Source organism: Papilio xuthus, unplaced genomic scaffold (genome assembly GCF_000836235.2).
Source record: "Papilio xuthus unplaced genomic scaffold, Pxut_1.1 DF826949.1, whole genome shotgun sequence".
Lineage (NCBI taxonomy): Eukaryota > Metazoa > Arthropoda > Insecta > Lepidoptera > Papilionidae > Papilio > Papilio xuthus.
The window spans coordinates 3,517,793-3,537,269 of NW_013531700.1; the positions used below are offsets into that span (position 1 = coordinate 3,517,793).

The following is a 19,477-nucleotide window of genomic DNA, read 5'->3' on the forward strand; positions in this document are numbered from 1 at the left end:
TTCATACAAATCTATTGAAATTAAGACTATTGAAAAAACACCCTATTTTTATATAATAAGGTGGCAAACGAGCGAGCGGCCACCTGGAATCGCTGAAATAGCGATGTGACCGTTGCCCATAGACATACGCAATTGCATATGCGTTGCCTACTTTTAATCGACAGGATGCACAGAGAGAAAATATCTTCCCTTTCCATGCATCCTCTCATCCAGAAAGTGCACTTAAACTTCCCATTCCTTATAAGAAAAAGGGCGGGAAAGGAAAGAGGACTAAATTAGTCCTCCGGGACGCACACTCATCAGACGAAACGCGGAATTGCTTCCACTTGACGCCTGTCTTCTGTGTGGTCGTGGTATTTCACCGGGCGAGCCGGGCTAATTCGTGCGAAGATGTTAAAGCGGGCTCTACCACTGTTAAAAAACTCCTGGATAAAGTACTCGTAAGAATTTAATATGAAAGTGAAGATTTTCCTTAAGCCTAGTCCTTTCATCTCGGAAAATATTCGATAGCGTAAATGTAATATTGGCTTACCTTTATTTGGTAATATAACGTGTGTTCAAATATATTTTATTTCAAAGATATTTTGCCCCGAAAATGTAACTCAATAACTTTTTTTTTTCTTCAGATAAACAAAAATCTAATCTTCGCAGATAATAAATGTAACATCGGATGAAAATTAACTTTATGATATACCAAAAATGCTCGCTTCTCATTCTTATAACAACAATTATATTTCGAAAGAAGGCATTGAAGCTTGATCGTTTATGACGTAATCAAGACCTTTATTTTGATATCAATGTTACTAATACTACTCATGGTTGACTTCTAATATTAGTGTCAGCTGTCGCCCGCGGCTCCGTCCGTTCTGAAATAAAATAAAACATAATTAGTAGCCTATATGTTGTTCCTGACTATATTCTATGTATGCCAAATTTCAGCAAGATCCATGCACCCGTTCTGCAGTTACCTTCAAACAGACATCCATCTAAACATTCGCATTTATAATATTAGTAATAAGTAAGATATTAGTGTATACTTTCATTGCCGATATTTTTAAAGACGACGGAAAATAAGTAGGATGGAAAATAGAAAATGAAAATATAAAATAGAATAGCGAAATAATAATAGCACACACTGTTTGACCTTATGATATAACATATATATATATATATATTATATCATAAGGTGGCAAATGAGCGAGCCGCCACCTGAAATAGCGAAGTGACCGTTGCCCACTGATATACGCAATTGCATATGCGTTGCCTACCTTTAATCGACGGACGAGAGGATGCACAGAAAGAAAATATTTACCCCTTCCATGCATCCGGAAGTCCACTTCCACTTCCAATCCTTTCCTTGCAACTGCTATTTTAAATAGCAACAAAAAAGAAAGAAAAAATACATTATGTTCCAAAAGTAAAAACGTATAAAAAGGTTCCGTATGTGTTGGCAACAATTTTAAAATTGCGAAAAAAAAAACAAAACTACTTCAACTTTTTAACAGTGATAAAAAACAAAAATGACTGTTTCTATACAGTGTAAGAATTAATTTATTTTCCTCAACAACAGTATTTTCTTACGACTATACCACAATGAGGTTCTGAACGTTGCGGAAATTGCGAAAGATACCCCGCGGGCTTCCCATGTCCTTTTTTTATCGAATACAGATTTTGTGTAGATTATTCCAACAAAAGGAAGTTGTTTTATGGAATGAGATATTCACACAAGAAAAAAGTTAATAAATAGCAAACAAAATACAACTTAACAATTGTCTTTACGCTTTTATTTACCTTGATTCATTTCGGTGTAATTAGGAATGTTTACTTTAAATAATAAGTCAATTTTGAAATAAACCGACTATAAAAAAGTGTCCTGTACTTTGAAGAGAAATCTATAAACTTCGTACATTTTAAAATCGGTGAACTATTTTAGGTTAGGTCATCAAAATAATGCATTAAAATTGCAATGCAATATACGTCTTAATGAGTCTCATAAACTATACTCATAATAAATTAAATATTAATACAAAGTTATAAAGTTGCGTGCTCTCACAAAATTAATCACTCGCTTTACTAAATTCAAATCGCTTTACCCAAAAGACCGCGCTCTAATTTACTTTCAAATAAGTACCAAAAGACCAGGATTTTATCTTAAAAGCCAAATACATTATGAGTAGATTTACGTGATTAAAATACCAATGATTTAACGGCTTAGTTTTAGTTTTTATTTGTTATAACAAGAAAAAATATCTTTCACGCGCAATATTATATATATATTCGAGTAAGTATTGCAAATTATCTTTATACCTGATCAAAATGAATAGCAAAGAAACTACTAAGGTCCTCTGCTATTCATTTTTTGTTTGGCCATCAACATTTATGCGTCGATAAGAATCATTAGCATCAAGAGAGTTTTATCTTCGTAAGTGAATTGTGTTCGCTCTCACGTGACCAACGGCCGAGGCAGGTCCCATGATCACTCATTCTGTCCATCAATGGAAGCTATCCGTCATTGGAGACGCATTACTTACGACAATCGCATTTTTCATCACGTTCTTGTAGTTTTTTTTTCGGATGAAAATACTTACGTTCTATAATTCACGTATAATATGTTCGCTAGATAAAATTGTTTAGGTGACAATGGTTTTAAAGGATGCATTTTGGAAGTTGCCTCCAAACTAAATTAGAATATTGGATTAACAGCATAATTCTAATTATGAAGGGCTATTTTTGTTTCAACTTTGTGCTTGCAAATAACATTTATATATCGATGTTAATTGTATAAATATATACAAGTACTAATAAAATAATTAAGACCATTTCTTGAATAACGTAATACGTAAAGCCTCATAATCACTTATGTCCATATAAGGCCCTTAGTACACAAAGCTATGCAAATCTGGAACACTAGTTCGATCCTTCCGTCACTAGTATCGCGTAGCTTGTCTGTACATATAACATCCGCCATCTTGAAAATCGCGACAACTTTTGCAGTAACAATCTTGACAAACAGGTAGAGAGCGACTGGCGTCGCGTCGTGATGAGAACAAACTGTCTCGCATTGTGTAAGTTTCTTAGGGACTAAATTTGCAGGATATCGGAGATTTTCATAGCCTTATGTACTAAGAGCCTAAGATGGCTTCGCGAGATGTCTTTGCAAATCCCCGATTAATCAATGTCGTGCCCAGACGAGCGCGGGGCTTTACGCGAAGAGGATTGCGATAACATACACACTTGTATTCCTGCAAGAATTACATTTGCTATTTAAAATACAACACAGATAAAATAAATTAACTGATTAGATTGATATTTATGGCTATAAAAGTAGAGGAAGACCGAAGAAAATCTAGTAATAAATACTTATATAACTCACAGATAATGTAGCCTTTTAAAGGGAAAAAAGTTTTGTAATTGGTCCAGTAATTCCTTTTTTATAATTAATTTAGAAAAGATAGATAGATAGAAGACAGAAATAGATAGAAAGTATAGATTAGTAGAGATTGAAAATGGTTGTCATAGAGTAGGTTACATAATACTTAGTCTTACAACTCTTATGATATTTTCTTGTATTTTGGCTGACAGTCACAATTGTAAAAAGGGGAACATAACCTAAAATGGAATACAGTTCAAGTTGCCGTTTCAATTTGTCTGCGATATATTTGCATCCGACTGAATGGAGATGTAAGCAAATATTTCCCCAATAAAAGCCCTAGTGTCGGAATTAATCCGCAAATTGATATCTAGGCCACTGACGGCTTTCAGATTTAGATCGGTCTGGACATTTCTACAAATGGTAATGTCTAAAATTATCTTTTGCCCATTTATAGATGAAGTAGTGAGTATGCAAAATGCAAAAGAATAGAAGCAGGCGATGATTTAAATTTTTATATCAAAGTTGAAGAGAATGCTAATATTAAGAACAGCAGTTACATAAGTTTATGCAAAAATGTAGATCGAATCTAAAACATGTTGGTACTTTTAGAAATTATTAGTTACAATCCTTTCGCGTGAATGACGTGCTTTCGTTACAAAGTCCAGTGTCAGAATGAATAGTGAGGGGACATAAACGTTGACATTTTAATAAGGCTTAATATAGTGTTGGGTCAATACACTGCCACATTTTCAGATTTTCTTCCTAACAGTACCTGCACCGGATTAACGTTTAGCAGTTTTAAATCTAAACTTTTGCCAGTTTATAAAACCAACTTGCCTTACGAAAGTTTAAATGGAACAGTAGAGAGAAATGAGTAAATAAACTTTCTAATATTATAAAAGCGAAATTATGGATGGATGGAAGTATGTTAGAAGATATCTCCAGACCAGCTGGATGGATTTCGCTGTAATTCGGCATAGATGTAGAATATGTCATAGAAAAACACATAGACTACTAATTAAGTTTTTTTTTTTAATTCTGAGAGGACGAAGTTTCGAACGACAACTAGTAACATTATAAGTAATCCGCATTTATTGGAAATTTATTAATAAATTAATAATTATAAAAATTAATAAATATTATAATTAATTAATTAATTATAATATTTATTGTTTTTTTTATTGAATTATTAATTAATTAATAATACTTCTAATTAGAAGTAGAAATGAAATATACTATTATAGATTCTCATATATCTTAGTTATAATATACAGTTATTTACCATCTGGTACTCGAGTCACGAACTAGACCGGCCAGTGTAACCGGGTCAGGAAAGTTAGTAAAGATTGCAAAGCAACGAAGCATGCTATGAAATTTTAATTCTTTAAAACTAACTAAAATCAGACACTCCACAAATGAATAATAATTCAATGACTATTAGATTCAGTTTCTTGATCGGCTTGAGGGGCTCGGAGCCTACCATAAGTTAGGGGCGACTAGGCCATAGTCAAGCACGCTGGCCAAGTGGGGGTTGGTTGACTTCACACATATCTTTGAATTTCTTCTCAGATATGTGCAGGTTGCATCACGATGTTTTACTTCACCGTAAGAACGTTGGATAAAATGTACATATGTAAATCGGAAATAGAAAAAACACATTGTTATATGGCAGGATTTGAACCCAGTGCCTGCAGATTGCAAGTAAAGTGCTTGTATAATATTAACTCATAGTCACCGACGTTCAGAGTTGATATACAAAATAGAAATGACAAAATATTTTTTTTTGACTACGGTAATTTTCACAGCTTAAAAATCGTACAAAACCACACCCATAAAATCAACTTTAGATTCGACCGAAAAACATTAGGTAACTTCTTGGTCAGACGGATAAAAAAAATTTTATATCTATTTTTAAAAGGGAATACGAAAGAAAACAACATATTTTAGTACATACATATGTTTCGCGGAAATTCACTGTAACATTTTAGCGCACAATAAACACGCTTTTTAATATACTCTAGTGCGACAATAAAGTAGTAAGCAAATATTTCAACAAATGCTTTTGCCTCGCCAAATCCGCAGGCGCTATGTAGGTCACTTGCAAGTTTCTCATTCATCCTGAACTTTGTGTACACATTTGTATGAAAAGATTTTATAACAACAATAGAGAAACGCAATTTGTAGACAGACAGCTTTTTATAATATAAAATTAATGAGTAGTTTTCAATAAATTTAATCAATATTAAACTCTATCAATGTAATCTGTTTAATTAAATAAGGTTCCTTTTATTTTTATAGTTTTTAATGTTCTTACATAATTTTTACTGTGTTCAAACTACTAAGTAAATATAACAAAATAAGTACAAAACATTATGAAAATTTTAAATAACAGAAACGTAAGGATTTTCCCAGACAAATTCAAAGTAAATCTGGATCAAATAAAAAGAGAACAAACAAAAAATCAAGCAAAAGTACTTAGGTAGGGAATCGCGCGTGCCTTTGCAGAATTAATCACTCCCTTCTCTAAATTTAAATGTCTTCAACCAAAAAGGCTGCGGTTTTATTTACTTTCAGACGCCAAAGAGAGCAGGATTTTATCTTTAATGGTCCATATTTTAAGATAGAAAAGCAACCATTGTTTGTTTTATTTACGCTTGAAGATCGCATCAATATTATTTAGAAGAAAATATTTATTTCATGTCTTTAAGAATCATAAATATTATTTTTATAAATTACAAGATGGAAGAGTTTTACTTACTAGCTGTCGCTCGCGACTCCGTCAGCGCTGAATAAGAAAAAAACTAAGTAGCCTATTTGTTCTTCCAGACTATGTTCTACAACGTCAAATTTCATAGATTCATTGAGCCGTTTAAGCGCAAGACAGGCGACTTTGGCGATCTCTTGTGTCGGAGGCCAAGACCCACTTTAGGTCGATGCACCAGCGGTGTAAGTATAGAGCCGTTTCGGTGATCTAGCTTTCGCATTTATAATATTAGTAAGATGAATTATACATTCACCTATTGTATGCATGACTCAATGTTCAGAATTAAAGATATTAGAATCCAGAAAAATAAGAATTTTTAATATTATATTTGGTACGAAATGTCTTTTATTCATTTCTAGAATGTGAATTTACTTTAAAAAAAGGTGCTTTATTATCTTTAAAATGGATATAACTAAAATATTTTCTTCTGCTTTTAACTATTCCGTTGACTATATTAAAATGAAATCAGAAATGGATTCTAGTCATAACAATAACATAATTTTAAGAAACTCAATATTAATTTAGGTTGTCATAATAAAGTAATATTAGTTATGAATAAAAGGTATTTTGAGAACGTTATTCAATTGAAAGAATAAAATAAACTCTATTTACTGAGACACCGAACAAATCGCCGAGGGCGAGTCCGAGGTGTTGACAGCTAAAAGCTTTTTAAGGTTTGATAAATGTACCCGGATTCACTTCGTTTATCTTCATTGCATTTCTGACAATCACGTTTAATAATCATAGAATGATAATATTGTAAACTGACGTATAAAAAGTATATTGTTAACTGGCAGTCGCCCACTATTCAGTCCGCGCGGAATTTAAAAACAACTTAAATAGTAAAGTATGTGTTCTTCCAGGCTATATTCTACATGGGCCGCGGACGAGAGCGAAAGCGTGCCCGTGGCCCCTTTCCGATGCGTTGGAGGAACAGAGAGGTTTAGTGGGTATGCCTCGCTATGGAGGAGAATCCCACATAACTACCGCCTCCCCCCCGGGGCGCGTAGTATGCATAAAGCATTCCTCTCTGGAAAAAAGGCTATATTCTACATTTATGCCAAATTTTATCAAGATCCATGTAGCCGTTCTAGAGATAACTTCTAACAAACATCCATCGAAAAATACAAACAGTCGCATTTATAGTATTAGTAAGATTGTTAAATGCAAAAAATCTGACTAACTTAAAATCAAAATATTTTCAAGTTTCTGAATTGTATTTTTTGCGTAAAATGTTCGCATTTATAATAGTTAAAGAAAACGGTTGAAGCAATTACCCTACTTTCATTAACACCTTATTTTATTGCGAAGACTTTTATGTCCGCTTTAATGACTGTCATGGTCTGCCCAAACGAAGTGTTCACAACTTACAAACGTAGTTTTATACATGCAACTATTTTGTTTTTTCTTAATTAAAAAAAATGTTTTTCTTAGGTATAATCTCAAAAACGATAAATGTGTTAAAATGTTCATTTTTTCAGATATTTTTTTTACAATTGCTTCAGTCTTTTTAAATATGAAAGTGCAAACGTACGGCGGAAACTCCGATGCGATATACGCCCACAGTCATTGGCAATTGAAACTTGAGTTGTAAAAGTATAAATTTGATTTGGGAATTTGTGTTTTGTGCTTAGCGCGTGTTTGATGATGACAAACACCAAGAGTCTGGAGCAGCAATATTTTATTTACAAAAATGTCAGGTTTTTAATACAATAGAAACAAAAGAATATCGACGATAGGAGACATTTTTTCGCCGGATTTCTAAAGATAAAGTAGATATAGTAAATTAGAAATATATGTTTATATTAATAAGTTACCTTACCACATAATAAAATATTGTAATCAGTGAAAACTAAATAAATTAACATCGCAGTCTTCTCGGTAATTATTAATATTTCAGTCACGATCTAGGTACGAACTTCCAGACTATAATTACGTACCGAACCAGGTCTGGAGTATAAATTCGCAACAGTTGCATGAAATTACTATATTTCTTCGTTTACATAATACGCGATGGTAATATATATTATACTAATACTATCTTATAAATGCGAATGTTTGGATGGATGGATTTTGTTTAGAAAGTATCTCCAAAACGGCGGCAAGAAAATCTCTATAATTTGTCGTAGATGTAGAGTATAGTCTGGAAGAAAATATATGCTACTAATTAGGTCTTTTTTTAGTTCCGCATGGTCGGAGTCACGGGCGACAACTAGTATAAAAATCTAATTAGTTACATTAGCTTCTTAGTTTTACTTTATACCAGCAGAAAGTTAATCTTAAAGCTGATAAAAACATCTTTAAGAATAATAGTTAAAATCGTATTTAAAGATTTCACCAAAAGGAAAGTGTTTCAGTATTTTAACTCTGTTGTATTTTAAAAGCATCTTGCAGCATCTGAGAAAGGTCCGGTTATTTATGTAAACTATTTTCGTCTCACTGTTAGACCCTGCATACATTATTTAGTAGTTTTTATTACTTAGAGTGCTAGATTAAATTAAATATAGTAACAAAGTAAACAAAGAAATTAGAAAAAAATGTTTAAAGACAAATAATTTATTTCCAACAAAGTAATACTTTCAAAACAAAATTATCATTTAATTTTACATTTCTGTGTCCAATCTCCAGTGCTCGCTAACTTCAATGGATCCATATCTGGATTCTCTTTCTTTTGTAAACCAGAAATTAATAGCTTGAGCTTCGCTATCGCATGCGCTGGATGTAGACCTTTCGGGCAATCTAACGAACAGTTCATGATAGTGTGACACCTAAACGCCTTGAAATCGTCGCGTAAATCTTTGAGTCTTTGCTCGGTATCCTCATCTCTAGAATCTATGACCCATCGGTAAGCATGCAACAAAGACGCCGGTCCTAAAAACCTTCGTCCATTCCACCAATAACTTGGACAAGCAGTAGCGCAACAAGAACACAACACGCATTCGTACAAACCAATCATTTTTAAATTATCTCTTATGCTTTGTGCGTATTGAAACTGTCCGATAGGTCCTTGAGTTTTCCTAATAATATACGGACGGATACTATTATAGCCTTTAAAGAAATGAGCCATATCTACAATCAAATCTCGCATCACATACATATGTGGTATAGGGTATAAATTTACTACTTTACTTTGGGGTATTAGTGTGATACAAGCGAGACAGTTCCTGCCTTGAAGGTTGACAGCACAAGACCCACAAATACCTTCCCTGCAGGAGCGTCGAAAGGAAAATGTCGGATCCATATCTTTAATTTTAATCATTGCATCTAAAAGCATTTTACCGCAAGTACTGACGTCCACATCGAATGTTTGAATAGTCGGTTCTTTTCTAGTGTCGATTCCTTCAAAACGATATACTTTGAATACTCTTCGTGGGCCAATATCTTTTTCTGCGGCTGCCGGTTTGTGAGAATAAAATATTCTGCCGAACCCACGTAACTCACTCTGCCATCTGTATATACGCAACATGATTAATAAATTATACTAAATTAACAACACTTTATCATTTCTTTGTATCAAAAACACTAATATTTAATATTTGAATTCGTGAAATTGAAATGTCAATATTAAAATTGACAATAAATTTATTCATAAATATATATTATAACAAACTCGCAATTTTCTGATATTTTATTTAAATTAAAACTTTTTAGTTCTATTTATAAAAAAGTAGTCTAATCTGTACAAAAAAAAACATTATTATTGTCGTATGCGACGCCGTCTCCATGGAATTTAATAACATCTCAGTAGCTTATGTGTTCTTTCAGACTATGTTATATATGTAAGCCAACTTTGGTGTTCAAGTTCTGGTGATACCTTCAAACAAACATCCATCCATTCAGCTAAACTTTCGCATTTATAAAAGTAAGATAAATAACCATACCAGTATTACCAGTACCAACCTTCACCCGTTCTGGAAAATTGCGATATCACGCTCTACTGGGATCGATCTATTATTACGGATAGGACTATTGCTGCCAATAGACCCGATATAGTAATAATAGACCGGTCTGAGAGTTGTGTAACGTTAGTCGATGTCACTATTCCACATGACGAGAATCTCGTGAAAGCTGAAAAGGAAAAGTGTTAAAATACCTAGATTTGGCTCACGAGGTTACCGCCATGTGGCGTATGAAATCGACTACCATTATTCCGATAGTCGTATCCGTAAATGGACTGATAGCGAAGAGCTTCGACCAACATCTCAAGAAGCTCTCGCTACACAGTTGAATTAAGGGTCCGATACAAAAGGCAGTTATCCTACAAACCGCACGCATCGTGAGAAGGTTCCTGTCTCTGCAGCCCTGACCACTGGTTGTTTGAGTCATGGGATTCCGCAGTCGGTGGTGTTCTGTTTTTAGATATGAAATGTATTATATTAAAAATATGATAAATAAATGTATATGTACATAAATAAAAAAGCTAAGCTTAATAAATCTATATGAAAATCCCTTGAGCAAAATCTTCCAAAGCAACCTTTAATACATCACGTAAACTATAACTTTATCAGTCTGATAAACTTATTTCATTAGATATCAAAGTATTATCTGAATCTTGATAACAATTAAGACGGTGTATAATCAAGATTTGAGACACGTAACAATATAGAACTTATTTAATCAAATTTCTTATTAAAAACTTTGAAAAGAAAATTAGTCTGCTAACTTCAACTGTAAAGTATTTTTAATATTTTGCAATATTAATTTATGTCTATATAAAAAACCCACAATTTTCCCTTTGTTTTTCTTCTTCAAAGGCAAGGCGGCGAAGCAATTGAGAACTTTACATTTAAAGGGGTTTTGGTTGAGTTCACGCTTGCTCATTTGTTTAGATAAATAATTTTACAAATTAAAGTAAATTAAGACAAATATAAAAGAGTAATATTGTTATAATATTTAAAATTTTGGATTAGAGTACGTGTTTACATAAAATATGTAAGTGCCAGTTAGAAAGTTGCACAAACTACAACCTAAGTATAACAAACTGAGAGCCTATCGTGAATATTCGTGAGAAGGTTTTCAGGTCAGGATATCGACAAAATTTGCATAAGAATTTGCATGGCACCTGGGCGTAAAGTACAACAAACCTCATACAAAGTTATATTTGGTCGATGAAATTACGAATACGAATGTCGCAAACATTCGTGCTAAACCCTCTACTCTCTTTATATTCATTCCAAATTGATATTACGATTTAAAAAAAGAAAGTAAATCGAAGACAATTCGACGATTTAAAGAATTACAAGGAAACCACAAGAAATGGCTTCTCGTCGTCTGTTTTCCTTTTCGTTATTTATTCATGCTATTACGACAGTGATTGACAACTCGTTTCCTTTTCAGAAGAAAGGACTACGAAGATGTAACGTAATACACTTATAAAGACCCATACAAAATTAAATAAATAAATAAAAATTGTAATACAAATGACAATTTTAATTCAATTACATTTCTACAATTATAATATTTATTCAATTTTTTTTTCGAATTTATGCCTTGAAGAGCTGCTTTTTAATTAACTTACTAATATTATAAATGCGAATGTTTAGATGGATGTGATGTGGATGGATGGATAGTCATTATAGTAAATATGTTAAAGAAACTAGAGATGTGCCAGGCAGTGCCTCGACATATCGAATAGTCTTATTAAATTTCAGGATTCATGGTTGAAAAATAAATAAGAAGTTTTATTTTTATATCTAAAAAACAAATTTTATGTAAATTATTCATGAGTTTATGAACAGTGGAATGTCGCTCGATGAGAAAATCTAAATAACCCGGGGCTGTGCTTGTTTGCGCGACAATATTATGAGTTTCTAAATTACGATTATAAATGACAATGTCACATAAAATTGATATTATGGGATCCTAATTATATTTTATTCTTCAAAATGCGAATTTCTTTTTCGTGTTTCAAACGATTATTTTAGAAAGAAGTTTTTTTTATAACAGAAGGGTACAAACGAGCTGCGGGAACACCGAGGTGTTCAACGACGCCCATGGACATCAGCAATACAAGAGGAACCGCAGATGCGTTGCCGGCCTTTTGTTTGAATGGTATTGACTGCTTAAGAACTCTGCGATGTTACAACACCGTATCTAGCTCCATTTAATAGCGTAAAAGCATGCTCCTTTGAGAGTTAAAGTTACAGCGCATTTAAATTACCTATTGATTGAGTGCACACTTACCGCAAACTATTTGCGCCACCGAATCCACGATCCACTGCGAATTGTCTGCTCAAATGAAACCGCAACTTTCAACAAAGCTTCGACTAATCGAGCTTGAATAAAATTAGATCTACATGTGTCTGTGTGATACTCAGAATGACAAAATGCCGAACGAGGTCCATCCAGGTTTAAATTTATTGATTATGAAAATTTTAGTAGGTATGAGAATCGACTAATATCTATTTTTTAATAACGCGCCACCGGCGTCAAGGGCGATAGGTAGTCTTACGAATATTATAAATGCGAATGTTTAAAGGGATGTATGTTTGTTTGTTTGAAGGTATCTCCGGAACGGCTGGACGGATCTCACTGAAATTTGGTATAGTTGTAGAACATAGTGTGGAAGAACACATAGGCTACTCGTTAACTTCTTTTTTCTTCGTTTTTTAACTTCATTTTTCTAATTAAGCGCGGACGGAGTCTGTAGCGATAGCTAGATTTAATATAATGACCTCTTGGCTATAAGAATTAATTAAGACTTGGTTAACTTTGACTTATGCTGGTATTAATCTCAGATGCCTTGCTTCTAAAAAACCAAAAACAGAGAATTAATTATTTTATTTTACGGACCTTTGTACAGCTTTAGGCAAGTGTCACAGGAAGTCGTGTAATAGACAATTTCCTGCAGGACTTTTCATGACACAACAGATTTCCGTTGATCATTTCTTTGTTGTCCAACAAAGAACTTCCTGTTCTAAAATACTCAGATTTTGTACTTAAATAACAAACTTACTAAAAAAAAAGAACTTAATAATTTAAAAGTGATTATTCTATACTTATCATTGTATATAACATTTGTTGTTTTAAGAGAAATTAACACAATTTAAATTAATTAAATTTTTCATATGTTTAATACAGAACTATTATGAAAAAACAGTTTTAAAAGTCGTCTTAAAATTAAATAACTACTTAAAAACTAGCTGTCGTCCGCGATTCCGTTCGCGCCGAATTAAAAAAGATATTTAGTATATGTGTTCATCCAGATTACATTCTATACCAATGCCTATTTCACTGAGATCCGTTAATCCGTTCTCAAGCTACCTTCAAACATCCATCCATCCAAACATTCTCATTTATAACATTAGAAAGTTAAGAAGTAAAGTGTTTTTTTTAGAAAATACCTAATACTTTAAAACAATGAAAATCCAATAAACTCTTAAAAGCGTGGTATGTCGATGCTAAATAATTCTGCAGAATACAGCAGGAAGTAAATATGTTTATGGAGGAATCTTGAATAAATAATACATTGAAAGCTCCTGAAATAAGATCACAATGATCTTGGATTTTATTATTTTAATCAGATCTCTTACTTTGTTTATGATTTTCAGCATTCATTTAAACTTGTATCAACATGAAAAAATATTTGTTAGCTTCTCCAATGTTCTGTAACGAATTGAAAAAAGTTTCACAAGCTGCAAATATTATCATGAAACAAACAAAAAAAATATTAATTACTTTGTAAAATGAAATTTGTGATTTTTTTCGTAGCATAAATTTGCCTACAAAACTCTTACGAGTTTTCAAATTAACGTTTTAATATTCAGAGTTTCGAACATTTCCCATCAAATAAATACTTGTTTATGTTAATGTGAACAAACGACATTATTTTCTTTACAATTTCAAATAAATTTTCATTATGACAAAAAAAAATTAAGTACTAAATTTTTTATTATTGGTCTACGTCCTTTTGGCGCAGCGAGTTAAGCGTAGCAAATGCGTAGCTCATGTGCTACGCGACTAATACTTTGTAAGGTGCGATTTAACCGGACGCGCAGATGGTAAACGAGCAAACGGCCTGTGTTGCAAAAGAAGACAGCATTGCTCAGTAATAGTTGTGTTATATCGAGTGCGATTTAATAATCCCACTGGTTAGATTTGCATTGTCAAAACCACGTAAATCACTTGTAAAATTAAGATAAAGATGTGTTTATAGCAAAAATAAAAGCAGGGAGATATGATTAGACCGGTTCAGATTTTAACAAGTAATGGTATTTGAGGCGAAGTAACTTCTTCAATTGCGTTAATTCGTTGAATTAAACGATACTTTATTATCTGTCGTATAAATAACGCGGTCCGAAATCAATTCAAATTGCGGCCTGCGTGGGGCGGGCGGAGCGCGAAACGCCGTAATTGTGGCAATTACGCTCACGTGAACGCCTCGAATAAATTCCGAAACGTCGATAACAAACTTTATGAGACATCAACAAAAGTAACAAACTAGGTACGAATGCTCGTAAACTTACCTTAATGTTATTGGGTCACCGGTTTGTGTGCCACGGGAAGTGTTAATAAGTTGTATGTAATAGGTACGAAGTTAGTTTGAATAAACTCTAAAAAGTCGACTACCCTGTACAAATACAACATCCGAGAAGTCTACGAATCCGACGTATTCAACATTTGAAAATCAAAAAGTTTAGATTTTAATGAAATAGACATTCATATACGCAGAAACATGGGTATATATTTCTGGATATGTCCTCCATATATGTCTGAAATCACCCTATAAAAATCCTCCGATCGGTCGGACAAAAGTAAATATTTACTTTTATTCCTTCCTTCCTTTTAATCTAAAGGTACGATTTGACTGCGACATTAATACTGTTTGCACTTATACGTAGTTTTGTGTATATAATGTCTTAGTCTAATAGTACCTTAATTGTTATTCTGTGACGTATTTTTCCGTTCGAAACAGCCTATTGGATTTACCAAAAAATATACCATTGTTCCTAATGTTCATTTAGCCACTGCCCTCGGGACACGTAAGGGTTGTATAATGGATCTACATCCTTCAAACTAACGATCTAAATTGCTGATTTATTTATCGTGTATTTTATTATTTTCGTGTCTGTTTTATATTATCTATATTTATAGTTTGGTATTAACAGAATACTTAAGTTTTACATTATTTAAAATAATAATGTTTATTTTTACTAATAATTTAATTGATGGATAACTTAACTAACTAGTTACTCGTGGCATTAGTTACTCAACTGAGTGCATACTCATTTTACAATTATATAATAGTTTATATGGTATCGTTGTTAAGCTGTAATATTCTTAGTAAAATCTTACTAATGTTATAAATAAGAATGTTTAAATGAATGGATGGATGGATGTTTCTTTAGGTATCTCTAGAACGGCTGAATGGATCTCAATGAAATTTGGCATACATATAGAACATACTCTGGAATAAATAATAAAGTAAATAACACCTACAAAACTAAACGACCTTATTCATTTCAACAATTAAAGAGATAAAGGATACAAGGAATAATCTTTAATACGATATAGTAACCATTTCCGACTTAAATACTGTTAATGACAGGGGTTTCTATGTCACGAGAGTTAAATCTAGATCTCATTAAGGGAAGAAGTATGTTGTGAATAAGTTACATAACGTACTAAGTACATATTATAATTATGTGACTAAATTAGAATTTAAAAAAAACTTAACCATAACCACATATTTATGCCAAATTTCATCGAGATCCTTTCATCCGTTCTACAATTGTCTCCTAACAAACGTCCATGTATCCATACGTCCAAACATTCGTATTTTTAATATTAGTAAGAAGTAATATTTCTTCCTGTTTCTTTGCTCTGCAAAACATTATAATAATTTGGTTGCGATTCCATTGTTTTTTGTTGCATATAAACGTAAGTTTGGATTTAGAAAAAAATCTGAACATAATAGAATTATCTTATGTTTGATAACGTAATATCAAAGATCTCATCGTGTTTTGATTATCTTGTTAAGATAAGTGTACGTAAGGGAAAACCGTTGAACCGTAAAGTTGCTACTCGTTATGCGATAACTCAATTACTGAGGCTCGTTCTTGTGAAAAACTTGCCTCTTCAAATATTTTATCAAAGAACCATTACGGTATTTAGTATTTATCTTATCGATACTTCAAACTCTATCTATTTATATTTATTGTCTATGTATAAAGGATTTTATTAAAGTGTCATCTTGAAAGTTTGGTATTATTTTAAACTAGCTGTGTCCGCGACTTCGTCCGCGTGGGATATTGCCTGAGCTTCGCGCGGTACTGGACAGTATTTGGACATTGCAACATTTCTTTTTTTTTCTAAAATAATAGAATTATTATAAAATAAACGTAGCCTATGTTACTCTTTAACATTAGCTACCTGCCAGTAAAAGTCCCTTTAAAATCGGTCCTACCACTTCAAAGATTAGCCGGATCAAACAGACAGACAGATAAAAAATTTGGTGTATGTACCGTACGTATATTCGTCATTTACATGTATTAAAAATTATTTCAATATTACAAACAGACACTCAGATTTTATTTTTATGTATAGATGAAAGTAAATAATGAGAAAATAAATCATTGTAATACGTGAAAATTTAGACATTTACTTAAGAGAATAAAAAAATTAAAATTTCTACATTACTTTATACAGGGTCTGTTTTTTTTTTTTCTTGTCGTTTTTAGTTTTGTCAAATAATAACACCTTTAAGCCTAACTTTTTCTTGATTCAATACGCTCTCAGAGGCAATCTTCAAATCTGTTCGCTCTTTCATCTCGCGTCTCGGCACGAATTGAGTAAAGTAGATACTTTTTAGATGGAACGTGCCATAAATGTTGAAAACCTTATTTATTATTTGAATACTTTGTAGAATTGATAGCTGTTGTCTCATATTTGTTTTTGGTTTAGATTTCTTTAATGTTTTTTTCCTTTTTCCTCTCGTAGAGCTTGTAGTTTGTATTCCTAGGATTTATTTCGTTTATATATTAAAAACAATTTATGGAATTAAACAAAAAAAAACTGAGTTAGTAGCTTATGCGATATTTTAGAGTTTGTTTTAACATAATTCGTAGCCTATATAATCTTCCAGACTATGTTCTGTCTTTATGTATGGCAAATTTGATCGTGATCCGTTGAACCGTTTCGGAGATATTATCAAACAAACATACATACACCAATTCACCTAATCATTCACATCTTACTAATATTATAAATGTCAATGTTTAGATGGATGGATAGATGGATATTTGCGATAGATGTTAAGAATAGTCTGGAAGAACACATAGGCTACTTATTAAATTTGTTTTTAATTCTGCGCGGACGGAGTCGGGGATATCAGATAGTATATAATATTAGTAAAATTAAAAAGTAAAGTCTGAGTTGATATATTAACACGGCTATACACTCACGTATATTCGTCCGGTGGCGGCACCGACTAGTTTCAAACCCATCAGGGGCCCTTCATTAGGATGAGTCCGGCGTCGTCGACGATGTTGATATCTAAGCGTAGGTGATGTTGTTGTTCAAGTCTGAGTATTTTTCTACTTTTGAAACAAAAACACACACACATTAAAATTTATTTTATAATCTAGTTATGTAAATATACTCTTAAATATCTACATGGTGAATTTATATACTCGTAGTGGACCCCATTAAGAGTATCATATAATTGATAGGCACTTTAACGCGCCACCCCAAGGGTACAATCTACTCTGCATACGATAGGTATGGACGTAAATATTTTAAGAGGGTTTTGATGAAACCATTTACTTTACTTATCGATATCCTTTTAAACCCTCCTATGTGTTTATGGTCAAATCTACTTACATATTCAAGATCCAATCACGGGAGGGATACCCTAAAAAGTTCCTTGAAATAATAAAATATTTAAAGTGCTACAAATGCGAAGTAACGTAGTCGAAGGTGTTGAATTTGCACTTTATTATAAGTAGTCGCCCGCGACTCGGTTCTCGCGGAATTATAAAAAATAATTACAATTTGGTATCGTATGTAATCTTCCAGACTATTTTGTACATACTTTTAGATAGTATTATATAGAAGAATAGTGAAGGGACATAAACGTCGACATTTTAGTAAGGTTAGCGGCAATACACTGGCACATTTTCGAAATTTTCTTCCTATCAATATGTGTAAAATTTAATCGAGATCCGTTAAGCCCTTCTATAGATAACTTCTAATAAACATCAATCCATCCATACATCCAAACATTCGCATTAATAATGTTCGTCAGACTATACTTATAAATTAATTGTCCTTTAGATCTGAACAAGTTCAAAAAATATTATTATTTATTCTATAAACTCTAAATTTTCTTCTTAACCTATGTTTTTAAATATTAAAATGAAGTTCATTGACTTCCTATAGACACATCAATCAACTGGAAACATAAAACCGCAACACCAAAGATCTCTATGTATCGTAAATATTATTTACTCTTTCAACGTTTTGCAAATTTAAACTTTAATACGTTACACCAAGGTTTATTTTCCATTCTATATCGATGACAGTAACGTTGCAAATATAGCGTTAGCTTTCTTTAGATTGAACAAGATTAATTCGCCCTACTCATCATAATTTATAGCTTCGAGTATCATTTTATTTTGTATATTCAAAATTATGGTGATGAGAATGACTGGCAGGAAATAAAATACAAATTGCTATTTTTGTTTTACGTAACAATATACCAAGATACTTTTAGTATGAAACTCATTATTATTTGTGACTAGCTGTATCCATCCATCTAAACATTCGCATTTATAATATTGGTAAGATCAAAGAAATTGAAACACTGAGCTTATAGAGCGGACATTCGCAACATTTCTCTAGTAATAATACCTTAAAAAGTTTGCCGTTTAAAAAATATACACGAAATTAAAAAATACAACTCTATCTTACTAATACTATTAATGCAAAAGTTTAGATGGATAGATGAAATGTTTGTTAGAAGGATCACCGGAACAGCTCAACGGATTTAGCTGAAATTTAGCATAGATATAGTCTGGAGGAACATCATCATCATCAGCTCATTATATGTCCCCACCGAGGGGCTCGGAGCCTACCCGAACATACAGGCCACTTATTACGTTCTTTTTAAATCCGTGCGAACAGAGTTACGGGCGAAAACTAGTTAAAAATAATTTAGCTTGTCATCAAATCAAAATTAATACGACCTTCATCATCCCCAAACAAATCGGATCAATTTAAATCGCTACCTCCTTCTAGACTGTGGCACGGAGATAATAAAATTAAATCAACCCTAGCTCCGGAGCCGTGTAATTAATTTGATACCTCCACTTTGTTCCTGTTTGTCATCGAATTCGATTAAG

The 19,477-nt window shown here is 32.5% G+C and overlaps 1 protein-coding gene across 1 annotated transcript; it reads right to left on the reverse strand.

Moving 5' to 3' along the window:
- Positions 1 to 8,683: 8,683 nt before the first annotated feature.
- Positions 8,684 to 9,706, reverse strand: LOC106120676 (succinate dehydrogenase [ubiquinone] iron-sulfur subunit). The gene has a single exon (XM_013316045.1). It carries the CDS (start codon positions 9,601 to 9,603, stop codon positions 8,731 to 8,733), a length of 873 nt encoding a protein of 290 aa, XP_013171499.1. The 5' UTR covers positions 9,604 to 9,706; the 3' UTR covers positions 8,684 to 8,730.
- Between the last annotated feature and the right edge of the window lie 9,771 nt (positions 9,707 to 19,477).